General features: G+C 39.9%; 1 protein-coding gene across 5 annotated transcripts in view; it reads right to left on the minus strand.

The window, feature by feature from the left end:
- Positions 1-347: 347 nt before the first annotated feature.
- The window catches only part of RELN (reelin), a 371671-nt gene continuing 356912 nt past the window's right edge, over positions 348-15106 (minus strand). For 2 of the 5 annotated variants that reach the window (XM_087967746.1, XM_087967744.1), the window contains 3 exons: positions 12537-12635; positions 5781-5916; positions 1420-1508 (listed from right to left, as the gene is read on the minus strand). In XM_087967746.1, the coding sequence (XP_087823872.1) occupies positions 5787-5916; positions 12537-12635 (229 nt within the window). In that variant the 3' untranslated portion in view covers positions 1420-1508; positions 5781-5786. Of the gene's footprint in view, positions 1509-5780; positions 5917-11618; positions 11706-12536; positions 12636-15106 lie in introns of those variants that run through there. The other 3 variants (XM_087967748.1, XM_087967745.1, XM_087967747.1) reach the window with 2 other exon arrangements.

A 15106-nucleotide genomic window follows, 5' to 3' on the forward strand; every position in this document is an offset into this window, starting at 1 on the left:
GAAGACATTTTGCTTCTCATCCAAGAAGCTTCTTCAGCTCTGATTTCTGACAGAACTTTTGACAGAACCAAAGAAGCTTCTTGGATGAGAAGCAAAATGTCTTCAAGGAAAAAACAAAGTCCAGTTGCCTTTTGAAAAAGACAGTAAGGTATTTCCAGCCACAGGATCTTGCTAATATTCTCATTTTTTCTGAATTGTGGGCTTTCTCCATTGGTTAATGGAAATTTCCTCATCAACGTATAGCTGTTAAAAATAAATAAATCAGGTTTTTCTCCAAAGTTAAATTCTGCTTCCTTCTCCTTGGTATAAAATTGTGAGGGGAAAAAAAAAAAGAACGCCACCTAAACCATTGGTTGACATCTTTATTGAAGCTTTGAATTTTAGTTGATTCCTTGTAGAGTGAAAGTTTACAGACAGTCAAAAGAGTTGTGGGATCGTAAATTGTGTTGCTGGTGGGAGGTCCAGGCAGTATCCAAGATACAGAATGAAACCCACCCCCCCAAAAAGAAACAAACCACAAAGAAACACGAAGAAGAAAACGTTCCACTGTTTACAAATCACTCCATTACTACAGAGAGCAAATGGCAGCTACTGTAAGTAACTCATCCGCGGAGGACGGCTGTACTTTTCAACAAGGAAATGGTCGCTTCTGTTTTGGTGACAGGTTACCACAAACAATGATTAACAGGTAGACAAGGAGAAGGAATGAAGGACATCATGGTCTCGTACAATGGTTTTTGAGATTATTTTGTAAGTCCAGTGTTTGTTTGCTTTTATGTATAGCATTGAACTTTTTTACAGTAAATTGTGCAGACGTCAGCTGCACAATGTCCTAACATTAATGCAGTGCCATTGTGCTCAAGTCGCAGGAGAGGATACAAAGAGGACAAGAATAACTTAATCATATAAAATATGATACAGAGCCAAAATACAGTGCATTTAAATACTGAATTGTACTTAATATCATTTTCTGACGTTAAATATTAAGTCTTTTTGTGCTTACACGTTTGTTTTTCTTCTTCCTCCTCCTGTTCAAAACAGTCGCTTTACTTCCAATACTGCCACTGTAACTGGTTTTACAACAGAATCACAATTTTTTTTTTTTGTTCACAGACACGACATTCAAAAAACATTTACCTATGAGAAAAATAAGGTCGCTTCCCATGAGGATCACAGTGCGAAAAAACAGGGTGTAACTTTCTGCCTTGAGGGAGGCTTTAAAAATATACCTCCAGGAAGGAAAAGGGTGGGGTGTATGTGGGTGCGTATGGAGAAAAAGTCCTTGTAAATCAAATTTGCGGTGCTTGGTTGAGGGGGGGAATTGAAAGCAAAAACGTCACAGGTCAGGAAAGGGAAAAAAAGGACCAAAAAAAAAAAGAGAGAGAGAGAGAGAGGAAACTCTTGTTCTTCACGGGGACCGCCTAAGAAGGGACCTCCGTCTTCTGTTGTAGAAATGCCTGAGCCCGTGTTGCCGTGAAAAATTCATCATGTAATTTTGTTTGCGAGTGCTGCACAACGGAGAGAAGGACGGGAGAGAAGAGTGTCACTTTCCTTCAACCACAAGTGTGGAGTTCAAAACGCACAATGCAAATGCACAACGCACACACGCTGCCTGACGTGGCCTTAAAGTGATTCCTTTAAGACAGCGAGCTCCTCAGCTTACAACAGCTTTCACCGTTCCAAGCGACTAAAACGGCATCAAAAAGGGGGGGGGGAGCTGGGATCAGTGGTGGGATTCAACCGGTTCGTACCGGTTCATGAGAAACCAGTTGTTAACTTTCTGAGCAGTTTGGTGAATTGGTTGTTGGAAGGAATCATTAGGGCAGAGAACCAGTTGTTAAATTATTTGAATCCCACCACTGCCTAGAATAGATTTTCACACTTAGGACTGAGGCAGTATCCCCCCATGGTCAAAAAATCGGGGGGATGTATTTGCAATCGTTGCAGGTCACAGGATCACCATTTGTGACCTTCCCCGCCATCTTCCGTCAAGCAAAGCCATGATTCACTTAATGACCACATGATTCACTTAATAACTGCACCTTTTTGCTTAATTATTGGGGCAATATATGTGTGTGTGTGTGTGTGTGTGTGTGTGTGTGAGCAAAACTCATTTAATGACTGCCTTAGCAGCAGAAATTTAGGACTCAATGGTGGTCATAAGTCGAGGACTGCCTGTACAATTCTATCACTCTATTTATTATTTATTTAACCATTTATTGCCTATGCTACCGTGTGTTTTAAATGACACAGAGGCACTTCTGACCTGCTATGACTCTTTATCAGTTATGTTCTTTGAGCTGAAGATAAGGAAGCAAATTTCTTTAATATGCTGCATGATAATTAACCCTTTGCTGTGATTTCACTGCAGTTCATTTTGGAAACCGAGCAAAAGCTTTTCATCGGTTAAAACCGCCTGACCTAATGATTGCAGATGCATACATACGAATATATACCTTGGTTGAAACATACCGGGCAATAAATCAAGCTGCAAAAGAGAGAATGAAGTATTGGGAGCATAAAAGAATAGAGGGTTAAATGGGCAAATAATGATGCCCATCATTAAGCTGCTTACTTCTACGCTCTAACCTGACTTCGGAGCAATACACATTGATTTAACTATAGTTACTGTAGGGTGGTGGTAAGTGGTGCGGTGGCCAAGAGGTGGAGCTCTCACCTCACAATCAGGAGGCTGTGAGTTCGATCCTAGGTAGAGATAAATATTTCTCTCTCTGGGCACTATGAGAATGTATCTGCTCAACAAAACTCCACAGTGGCAACAGGAAAGGCATCTGGCCAGTAAAACACTCTGCTAGCTCCATTCAGTTGCTCAGACTCCACCCCGCAGGGGAGTCATTAATTGACGAAGACTGTAGGCTGCTGGTGACAATGTTTGCAGCTGACTTAAGTAGATATATTCTAAAAATCGGCAGTGGCTATCACAACTGAAGTATTTTTTAACATTATTTGTAGCTATCCACTTTTACAAATCTCAGTTTATTTATTTGGTTGTTTGGGAAGTGGCTCAGGTAGATGTACGGTACAGCTAATCCTCAACGTACAATCACAATTGAACCCCAAATTTCTGTTGCTAAGCGAAACGTTTGTTAAGTGAGTTTTGCCCCATTTTACGACCATTTCTTGGCACACTTGTTAAGTGAATCACTGCAGTAGTTAAGTTAGTAACCCGGTTGTTAAGTGAATCTGGCTTCCTCCATCGACTTTGCTCGTCAGAAGGTTGCAAAAGGGGATCACACGACCTGTGGGACATTGCGACCGTCATAAATATGAACCAGTAACCAAGCATCTGAATTTTGATCATGGGGATGCTGTAATGGTCGTAAGTGTGAAAAACGGTCATAAGTCACTTTTTTCAGCCCTGTTGTTACTTCGAACGGCCACTAAATGAACCGTTGTAACTCGAGGACTACCCGTAAAATCAACATTTGCTGAAATTATGGCAGCAAACGTTAATTCCTGCACCATGCAGCCGTTTATTCTCTAGATGGCAGTCTAACACTGCAACTGAGTGGCCAATTACAGATTGGCTGAATTCTGTGATCTCTCTCTCCAATGTGTTGGTAAAACTTATCCTCTCCTAAATACATTTGCTATGCTAAGAAATCAGATTTCACCTTTATACCCACTTGTGCCATGTGTTCTTGTTTTAAGCTACAACAGAAAGTGGCACTCCTTAGTTGACTTAGCAGAGGATAAAGGAAAGACATTCTGGGATCCAATTAAGATCTATGCCTCTGCCCTGCTATAAACTAACTTGTTCTCCACTAACATACCCCACGGGATGTCTTGGTTCTTTAGAGGAATTTGGGAGTCTTTGTAAATAGAAAAGAAGCATATGTTTAGCAGAACCAGCCTCTTGAATTGTCTCTGTTGGAAAGCAGAATATTCAAACCAAAAGTCCACGGAGGTGCTCAGAATTAACTCCATTATTTGGATGGGACTTTAATCCTCCAATCATAGAATAAAATCATTGGCTATCTCCTAGATTGGTGTTTCTCAAACTTTAGCCACTTTAAGACCTGTAGACTTCAACTCCCAGAATTCCCCAGCCAGCCATGATTTTAATTAACATTTGCAAAAACCCCACTTCTCTTCAAAATTAGCGAGGTAAGTAAGAAAGTCAAACTTTATTAAAACAGTCATGGACCACGATCAAAATGACTAAACTTCAGTGTTAGTTGAAAAGTAACATTTCACCCTGTGCTAATTTTATAGGTTGAGGGATCTACACAAATTATGTTTGAAGGATGTGCCAGTATGTGTAGCTACTAGACCATCTGGAAAAGGGCTGAATTGCATAGGCTGAACTCGTGCAATTCTGGTCCTGATTCCTGGTATCTTTTGGATGGAAATGTGAAACCTGATCATGATTAAATTTAGGATTTCTAATCTCGGGGACCTCTGTATATGAGCAAGCCACTCTTGCAGGTCTAATGAAGTGGCATTACTTTGGAAATGTAGCATGATTCCACTCGCAGCTAAATCCATATAAGAGAATTGGCAAGTCCAACTTCTTAGTTGGAGCACTTTCCTAAAAAGCTTCTATTTGGCCAAAGGTATCTGCAGATATTTTAACTGCAGCCTTTCATCATTGACCAAGTAAATATTACTGACCAACTGACTGATTGCTAGCATGGCTGCTTTTCTAACTCCTTAGGAAAGGGGTAAGGATGTCCAACCCATCAATGTGTCACTTAGGATTACTGAGGGACTACTGCTTGTGCAGCTCCATCAGCTCCTGTGCTGGCGCTGTGCTTATAATGCAGTATTGCAAGCTAATTCACTGCTCACTGCCAGGAGTTTGATCCTGACCGGCTGATTCAGCCTTCCATCCTTCCGAGGTCGGTAAAACGAGGACCCAGACTGTTGGGGGCAATAGGCCGACTCTTAAACCGCTTAGAGAGGGCTGTAAAGCACTGTGAAGCAGTATATAAGTCTAACTGCTTAGTTAACTGCTATTTAAGCCATGGTGGTGCAGTGGTTAGAATGTGACATTGTAGGCTAATTCTGCCGATTGTCGTCAGTTCGATCCTGACCGACCCAAGATTGGGTCGGGTTTCCATCCTTCCGAGGTGGGTAAAATGAGGACCCAGATTGTTGGGGGGCAATACATTGACAATGTAAACCGCTTAGAGAGGGCTGCATATACTGCTATTCTTATTGTTATTTTCGGAGCATGAGAAACGGGTCCATTATGAAGAGGGAGTAGTGGACCTCTGTCAATTTGGGAGGGAAAATATAATGAAATTGGTGTTTCTCTGACTTCTTCTCAGGTGTTCTTTTGATCTACAACCCTAGAATTTCCCTGGTGGTCTGTTAGGCCCGGCCTCTGGTTAGCTTCCCAGCCCAGAGGAGGCCAGCCAGGAGAAGTCTCTTGCTGTGGTGTACAACCGATAGATTTGAAACAATTTATCTGATGCAGTTGACTTCTCATCACTCTCTTAATTTGATATCATCTCTGCTCTCCTTTGAAAGTGAGAAATCCCCTTGCTGTCCTTTTGAATATCAGTAAACATTGAACAGATTCAACCCAACAATCCTCAAAATATATTGCAAAATTCCAATTCCTTGACATGCAGCTATCTAGACCCCCAAACCAACTTAGAATCACGATACCCTTCAGGTAAGACTTTCTAGGTGTGAAAAGAGAGCTGAAGTCGGCTGACTTCGGCTTTAAAACGACAATATCAGTATTGGTCAACGGAATGATAATTGTGAAAATGGGGCTGCACTGATATTGCAGGAATGAAATCACTTACCTTACTCTAGTGTAAAACCAATGACAGCAAATAATGAAATACAACACAAATTAGAAAATGTATTTCAATGCATGCAGCACTGTGATTAGTCATAAAAGCTTGATGAGGCTTAGAGGCAATATAGGATTTTTCATCTCTTTTGAAAATAAAAATTGAACAAGTTACTTTCCGGTTGCAAGAAAGTAGATCTCTATAATTGCAGTCATTCAAATCTTTTTTTTTTTTTTAATAATCACGTCTTATATTATATTTCAGAAATAAGACTTACAGTATTAAAAAGTTGGCATAAGTAATGGGCAAGCTAGCACAAAGCTGCAAAAATGTAACGTTTTCTTTTCTAAGTATAAGTACTTTATATCTAATATATCTAATAAGTAATATCTAATATATATATAAAATAAATAATTATTAAAATAATATTATTTGGGGTATATATCAACACGATTCTGGACCAAAGAGATGAAGCAAAGAAAGATAGGTGCTTACATGAATGTACATTACTACTGATAAGATATTTCAAAAAAAAAAAATCTTTTCCCAAATTTTTTTTTGCAATCACTTAACCTTTAAAATTCTTATGCCAAAAGATACAATTTTAATCATGAAAAGCATGGTGACGACATATATATCTAAATATTAACTGCATGCCTCTTATTCTAATTATTGTGATTCCAGCATTCAGTTTCATGACAAATAATATAAAAATATTTTGGAGGCTCTTCTCAGGTTTCTGTGTTCATATTTTGGTGCAATTACAATTACGAATGGGAAATGAAACCTCAGCTGGTCTGTTAATCTCTTTTTGTCTTAATAAACAAATTGAGCATAAATATTTACATTTTATATTGAAATACTTCTTATGGAAATAATCAGAAAGGAGTGCTGGCATCTTCTTTAAGCAGGCAGGGTGTGGATTTTGATTAGCGAAGGACTAACATGCACAGCAAGTATCACTTTTGATTGTAAATTGTTTTTTACAGAATAAATACACCCACAGGGAGAATAAATTATTTAGAAAAAAAAGGAGGTGTTTTTATAGGTGACCTGCAGGTTCCCATCACTTTAATCACAGTGATGAAAGCAGGATCTTTTCATCCTGCTCCAAGCTCCACCCCTTTGAGACATGCAGGTGATGTCACAATGCGGTATACAGGAGAGGCGGGGCTTGCATTGCAAATGGCAGGATCCTGCTTTCATCAGGCTGGTTGGTTTGGTTAGATAAGCTAAGTCTATTGCTAAAGGACTTTCTCCAACAAACTGTTCTGCCATCAGAAATGCATTTAAAGTAAGGGAACAAATTTCTTTGGAAGCCTCTATCGCTTTAGTTTAAAAATAAACTCAACAATTAGCCATCATACTACTTAAATGTAACAATGCAATGTTGGTTCCAGGAGTTTTCCTAAATCTTTATTAGCAGAGGTGGAGGATATTATTAGATACTGTCTATCTGTCCACCTCTATCTCTATACCCTCCCTCCTTCTCTCTCTCTCTCTCTCTCTCACACACACACACATACACACACACACATATATACTTTGTCTTGTTCATCTGTCTCTCTATCTCGATTCATATCCATTCTCTCTCTCTATGTATGTATGTATGTATGTATGTATGTATGTATGTATGTATGTATGTATGGTATTCAGCTTTGTTCGGGTATTTTCCCACATCATTATAGTTGTGCTTTTAAAGTTGTAGCAACATTTCAGCAGAATCTCATCTGCCATCATCAGGCTTCTGTATAGTGTTTGTCTGACGAACTTTAAAAGCACAACTATAATGACGTGGGAAAATACCCGAACAAAGCTAAATACATATATATATATATATATATATATATATATATATATATATATATATATATATATATATATATATATATATATATATATATATATATATTCTGAGGTTTTCACGGTATTTGTATGTGGATCTTTGGTTATTCGGGTTTTCTCCCGCATAAAATTGGAAGTATCTAGGCGACGTTTCGATGAAGTCTCATTCATCATCTTCAGGCTTGTGTCTTCAGCTTTGTGCTTCTCGGAGGTAAAGTCCCAGATGAACACAATACAGAAGCCTGATAACGGCAGATGAGATTCTGCTGAAACGTTGCTACAACTTTAAAAGCACAACTATAATGACGTGGGAAAATACCTGAACAAAGCTGAATACTATATATATATGTGTGTGTGTGTGTGTGTGTGTGTGTGTCTCACACACACACACATTCTTTGTCTTGTTCATCTGTCTCTCTATCTCTCTATCTCTCTATCTCTATTCATATCTATTCTCTCTCTCTCTCTCTATATATATATATGTATGTATGTATCTCTATCTATCTCTCGATCTCTCTATCATCTCTGTCTATTTTGTTTGTGTGTTTGTGTATCTATTTTTCTATCTCTATCTCTATTTCTATCCCATCCATCCATCCATTCATAACTCTCTCTCCACCCTCCCTCCCACCCTTTCTCTATCTCTTTCAACTCTAACTCTTTAGCCCAAACTTCATCTGTAAGAATACTAGATTGATACTTATTTGTTAAATAAGAAAATGTTGGTATCACACAGATGCATGTAGATGTTTAAAAGATACATAGCAAGTAGTAATACTTTTGCTTGATATTTAGAATACGACGATTTTTTAAAAAGCCTTTCTATAATGATGGTTAGTTTCCCCCCTGAAAGCTAAGAACCACAGTTGATGCAACTGAAGTCCAGTCAAAAATGGAGGGCTGTTTTACTAGAGCCCAAGGGTCTAAAGATTCTAGCTCTAATTCACATTCCAAGTCCATTACCCAGCCTTCCAAGGTGGGTAAAATGAGGACCCAGATTGTTGGGGGACAATATGCTGTCTCTGGAAACCGCTTAGAGGGGGCTGTAAAGCACCATGAAATGGTATATAAGTGTAAGTGCCATTGCTATTGCTATTATAGAGTCCTTGACTTATGATCAAAAGGTCCATTACGAACTGCCTTCCAAGCTGGCCTACGTCTCTCTCTCTCTCTCTCTCTCTCTCTCTCTCTCTTGCCAACCTGCTCTACTGGGATAAAAGCAATAGATAAAATATTGCTATAGGCAAATATTTTAAGTTAGACTAAGTTGAACAAAGAGTCTAATAAGTTCTGGGCATCACTGATGCGTTTTTCTAGTTTTTATATGGTTGCGATAAACTCTGAAACTTGCTTTGGTTTCATAGTAAGCTGTATAAACTGAATAAAAATTTATAGATAGCTAGAGATACAGGGCAATTGGGAAAAAATTAATCTGTTTTATGATGTGTTTTAGAGACAGAAAGAGACAGAGAGCGCATGTATCACTGAATAATTTTAATCTGTTTTATGATGTATTTTAGATAGATAGATAAATAGATAGATATAGTTACATGATAAAGAGATAAAAGACATAGACGATAGATGAGAGAAAGAGAGAGAGATAGATAGATAGATAGATAGATAGATAGATAGATAGATTGATTGATAGATAGATGGATGATAAGCTACCTAGCTAGCTAGATGATAGATGAGAGAAAGAGATACAATGAGAGACCAGGCAAGTGTATAACTGAATAATTTTAATCTGTTTATGATATTTTCATTATTTATAATCAGGGGCTTTTTAGCAGGAAAACATAATACAAACAAAACTTTGACAGGGTTACTTGTTGCTCTTAGGTGTAAACATTCAATTTCTTCCTCATTTTTTCCATATTTTTGGTCTTTCTACATCTTGCTTAAGTCATAATATTCTAGGTGTAAGTCCAGTCATGTCTGACTCTAGGGGGATGGTTCTCATCTCCATTTCTTAGTTGAGGGAGCCAGCGTTGTCCAAAGACCTTTCTGTGGTCATGTGGCCAGCATGACTATGTACTGTGGTGCATGGAATGTTGTTTCTTCCCCACCAAAGCAGTACCTATTTATCTACTCGCATTTGCATGCTTTCAAGCCGTTAGGTGGGCAGGAACTAGAGCAAGGAATGGGACCTCCCCCCATCGTATGGCTCTCGGATATCGAACCCTGTCAGCTTTTCAGCTGACAAGCCCAGAAACTTAACTGGTGATCATCATGTTGTCACCCCCATAATATTCTAACAGGGTTCTAATAGGAAAAGGAACTCCTGAAGAATGAGGAATTATTGCAATGAGAATATTATTTCTGCCTTAACCTGCGTAAAAGGTACCGGATAAATCAGTAATAAAGTCTATTTTTCATGTTAGGTTAAACTTAGAAGTTGATGTGATGGAGGCCAAGCTTAGCAAAGAGTGTGGTTTAAAAAAAAAACTAGGCAGGGCAGCTATGTGTGAAAAATTACCAATTATTGGATAAAGTCTACAATTAAAATATGGCATGGTTGCCATGCAAGCTGGTGTTTTCTGGTGCAAAAAATAAAAATAGCAGAATCAACTAGAAACGAAGGCATCTTAAATTGTTCTTGTCATCTTCACTTGTTTAAATTAGGGCTGTCCATAGACCGATAGAAATTTATTTATTTTTTGGGATAGCAAATCGAATGCCTTCCTTTGGAACAGATCAATGGGGGGCTTGATTTAAACATTAGTGTTTGAAGGTAGAGCTGTGTGGCAATGACGTTTTTGTCAGTTAGTGCACAAAATTTTAACCATCAACTTCATGGCTTGATTTGGGTTGAGTGTCCTCTACCAAGAATCCACTTAGGACCCAGGGATCCTGCCAACAATCAGGAACCATCTAGAATGGCATGGAATGAAGGGGAGGAAAACAGCAGGACAGATGTCAATTGACTATAGTTCATCCAAGGTCCCTGGTGTAAACCAGAACTTCTACGAGGTAATTTCAACCATAAAGGTAAAGAGATAAGCAGGAGCTGGAGCAAGTAACAGGAGCTCACACCATCAGGAAGTGCTTGGGTCTCAAACTGCTAACGTTTCAGTCAATGAACCCAGTGTCTTAACCACTGGGATACCATGCCCCCAATTTTAACTCTGCTCACTGTAATCTCCAGTCCAACTACGTGGAATTTGAGAGGGTCCTGACCCCCCCATATTTTTTGGGGGGTGGGGGTAGGCTGAGCAAGGAGGAAGATGGAGCAAGAGATTAGATCCCAGCCAGCAATTCTAAGCCAAATACAATTAGCTATAATTACATTATCTTAATCTACTGGGATTTAGCTGCAAAGAATGTAAGTGTCAAGAGTGAAACCTGGGCAGCTACCTGCTTCTTTGTTTCAATGTCATTAGAGTAAAGGGGAGCAGATGTTGACTGAGAATTGATTAATTTGGAGAAAGAAAACTTCTGTGGTTCCATGGGAGTTTGGAAACTTTTCAAGGCCATATAAATACTGGTAGGTGTGAAGAAGAAGGCAGATGGTTCCCATAACAAAGAGAACTTGTTTACATGGTCTACCTGGAAGCCTGAGGGTTGAGCTGGGAAATTCATTGTTTAATATTGTGAACTGGTGCCTTAGAAATTCAAAGTTAACTTTACCTGGCCATTCCTATGCTATGTATTCAATAAAAGGTAAGCTTTTCAGAACCGAAATGATCCTGGGTTTTTATTTGGGTACTTAAACTGGTTGCTGACAGTAAGACAACATCAACATCAAGCTGGATGTTGACAGTAAGACTAATCATGGTGGTTAGATCATGGCTAGTCTCTAAACCAGGGACACCTTCCACAGCTAATGTTGAAAGGGAAATAATAGTACATAGTACATAGTACATAGTATAACGAAGCTCGGTAGCAATTGGTTCTTCCAGCCCTAATTTAAAAGTGATTCAAGGAAATGATAGTTTCATAGTTAATCAACATTTCCAGAGGTAATCTTAACAACTTTATCAGCCATATTCTACCAAAACTTTAAATAAAATAATATTGGAACCTATCTATTGGGTAAGCACACCTCTCTCAGCCAAACACCGTAGCGATGAGTCCCAGCCCGGCATGACACTAGAATTTCAGGAAATTGTTAGAGAAAAAGTAAATAACTTTCCAATGATATATAAAGTGGTTTTTCTACTATCAGATCACTTTATAGTGTGTGTGGGGAGAAAGAATTAACAGGCAAAAACACTTTTATTTGGTAAAACTGCTAGGGAGGAATATAATCTCTGCCCATGGAATCTAATATAACCAACCTTATTTCTCAACAGTATTCTGCTATTTTAAAATAAGGAATTGCGTGCCATGGTTAATAGCAATATTACGCTACATAAGAACAATACAATTTTCTATTTTGTTGCAACGAACGAAATCAGGTTTATACTGATGAACTTCCTTTACATCAGGGGTCTTCAAACTTGACAGCTTGAAGACTTGTGGACTTCAACTCCCAGAATTCCTTCTCCAGTCATGTTAGCTCAGGAATTCTGGGAGTTGAAGCCCACAAGTCTTAAACTTGCCAAGTTTGAAAGACCTTTGCTTTACATTGTTGAAGTTTAATGTGTTAATGCAGAGTTTCTCAACCAGGGCCACTTTAAGATGGGAGGACTTCAACTCCCAGAATTCCCTAGCCAGAATGCAATAAGGAATTCTGGGAGTTGAAGTCCTCCCATCTTAAAGAGGCTCAGCTTGGGAAGTACTGTTCTGATATATATATTTCCCCTTATATTTCAAAAAGTCCCCGTTTCCCCTGCCTTTATTTCACAATATACAGGGATTTGCGGAGAAAACCTTCTCAAACCCCCTCGTTTAAATAGGACTCAATCGTGAACTGATTTTTTTCCATCCTGATGTGGAATATGGGGCTGGTGGTGGTGTGACGGCATGCATTATACTCACTGAACAACTTCTACGTGGTCCAGGGCCCATTGATCGTGGCCTGAGCCACTGTGGCGGGATTGCCACCAGCGAAGTAACACCCCCTTCATCCGTGCCTCCCTAAAATGAGAAATGACACAGTGAGGGAGCAGAAAAGAACAGAAGATAGGATAACAAAGTCAGAAGGGACCTCAGAGGTCTTCTAGTCCAGCCCCTCTGCTTGAGCAGGAGACGCTATACCATTTCAGACAAAGGGTTGTCCAGTCTCTTTTTGAAAATGATGGAGCAACTGCAACTTCTGAAGGCAAGTTGTCCCACTGGTTAATTGTTCTCACCATTAGGAATTTTCTCCTTAATTCTAGGTTGCTTCTCTCCTTGGTTAGTTTCCAGCCACTGTTTCTTGTCCTGCCCTCAGGTGCTTTGGAAAATAGTTTGATTCCCTTATCTTTGTAGTAGCCCTTCAAATATAAGAGCACTGCTATCATGTCATCCCTAGTCCTTCTTTTTATTAGACTAGGCCAGTGATGGCTAACCTTTTCCACATCATGTGCCGAATGCGTGCGTGATCCCCCAGCCCCATGCACCTCTGCGCATGCACACATGACCTGCGCATGCGCCCTGGCCCCTGTGCACGCATCTCCCCTCACGCATGCACAGCAGATACCCAACAATCAGCTGGCTGGCAGGGGGCACGTGCACATATGCAGTGGGAGTCTTCTGGGCGATCTCTCACATGCCGGCAGAAATGACTCTGCATGCCACTTCCGGCACACGTGCCATACATTCGCCATCATGGGACTAGGCCCGTGATGGCGAACCTATGGCACGCGTGCCACAGGTGGCATGCAGAGCCATTCATGCCGGCACGTGAGCTGCAGGCAAACTTACCTCACTGTGCATGCGCGTGTTTCACAGCTGATTTTTGGCTGGTTTGAGGCCTTTTCTGGCCCCCCAAAGGCTTGAGAAAGGCTTCTGCAGGCTTTGCAGGCTGAAAACTAGCCCCGTTTTGTCACTTCCTGTTTTTCCTAAATTACTGGAAGTGACAAATTGCGCACGAATGCGTAGGGGGTATGGGGGGGTTGCACATTGCCTTCTAGGTGCTGGCACACGAGTGTGAGCATGCAAGCACACACACAATTTTTGGCACAGCAGCCCAAAAAGGTTAGCCATCATTGCACTAGGCAGACTCAAGTTTCTGTAACCATTCTCAGATATATTTTAGTTTTCAGTCCCCTAATCATCTTTGTTGCTCTTCTCTGCACTCTTTCCAGAGTCTCACCATCTTTTTTTTTATATTGTGGTGTGCAGAACTGGATGCACGATTCCAAGCGTGGTCATACTAAGGCTTGGTAAAGTGGTACTAGAACTTCAAATGATCTTGATTCTATCCCTCTGTTTATGCAGCCTAGGATTGCATTGGCTGTTTTGGCTGCTGCCGTACACTGTTGGCTCATATTTAAGTGATTGTCCACTAGGACGTCTCAGCTTCCTGGTCGCCTTTAGAGATGTTGGACTTTGGTTCTCATCATCCCCTCCTAGACTGGATATTGAGGCCCACCATGCATTGAGGAGATTGTGTTGAAGAACGTTAGTCTGGATGTGTTTTCAGATCTTTTAGACTGCAATTCCCCTAATCCTCACTCTGGAAGGGTGCTGAGGCCCTCCATTTTGAAAAGCTCATGCTGCAGAAGGTTGGCTTGTATCTGAAGTAGCTCTTGAAATGGTCATTTTGTGAAAATTTACGAGCAGGATGAAAATACATCCTGGATTTCATTAAATGTCAAGGTGTTACTGCTAGAAATAAGCAGATAATATGAACTAAAAAAAGCCAATAAGCTGAGGAGAGAACCAGCCTAAAACTTCAAGGAGAAAACCAACCTGGAACTAAGAAGAAATTTCCTGACAGATAGAACAATTAATCAGTGCCTCCAGAAGTTGTGGGTGCTCTAACACTGGAAGTTTTTAAAGAAGAGATTGGACAGCCATTTGTCTGAAATGGTATAGGGTTTCCTGCCTGAGGTAGGGGGTTGGACTAGAAGACCTCCAAGTTCCCTTCCAATTCTGTTACTCTGATTCCATTTTGAATTCTAAGGCCATTTTAAAATCCATCAAGGATTCTGGTTGTTGAAAATTGTATCAGAATCCAGTAGCTCCGCTCTAGGAATGGATGTTGAAGCTGGCTCTGAGGAATGCTAAGTGACTTACTATTGGTCAAGCCTCACCTAATTCACAAAAACGTTGTGAAGATAAAATTGGGAGTATAAGGTGTAGTATCTGGAGCTTCTGAAGAAAACACAAGCTATAAAGCGGAAGATCTCATCCTTATGCCGTCTCTCTCTCCTTCCTTCTAGTTTTACATGTAGCCTTTAAAAAATCGAACTGTTTTTATATTTATCACTTTACTATCACCCATAGTGGACCTCTCTGTGAGAAGGGTGGCATATACATTTAATAAAATTCATAAACACACGAAATAAAGGTGAAACCAGTTCACCTTCATTGAGGCTGCATTCGCTAACAATAATAACTGGTTTGGATGATGTTTTTCTGCGTGCATTTTCAAAGAAGGTGTTTTGCAGTTTTTGTGATCG

The sequence above is a fragment of the Notechis scutatus genome, chromosome 6 (genome assembly GCF_049901735.1).
Source record: "Notechis scutatus isolate UNSWTSFEM ecotype Mainland chromosome 6, rNotScu1.2, whole genome shotgun sequence".
NCBI classification, from domain to species: domain Eukaryota; kingdom Metazoa; phylum Chordata; class Lepidosauria; order Squamata; family Elapidae; genus Notechis; species Notechis scutatus.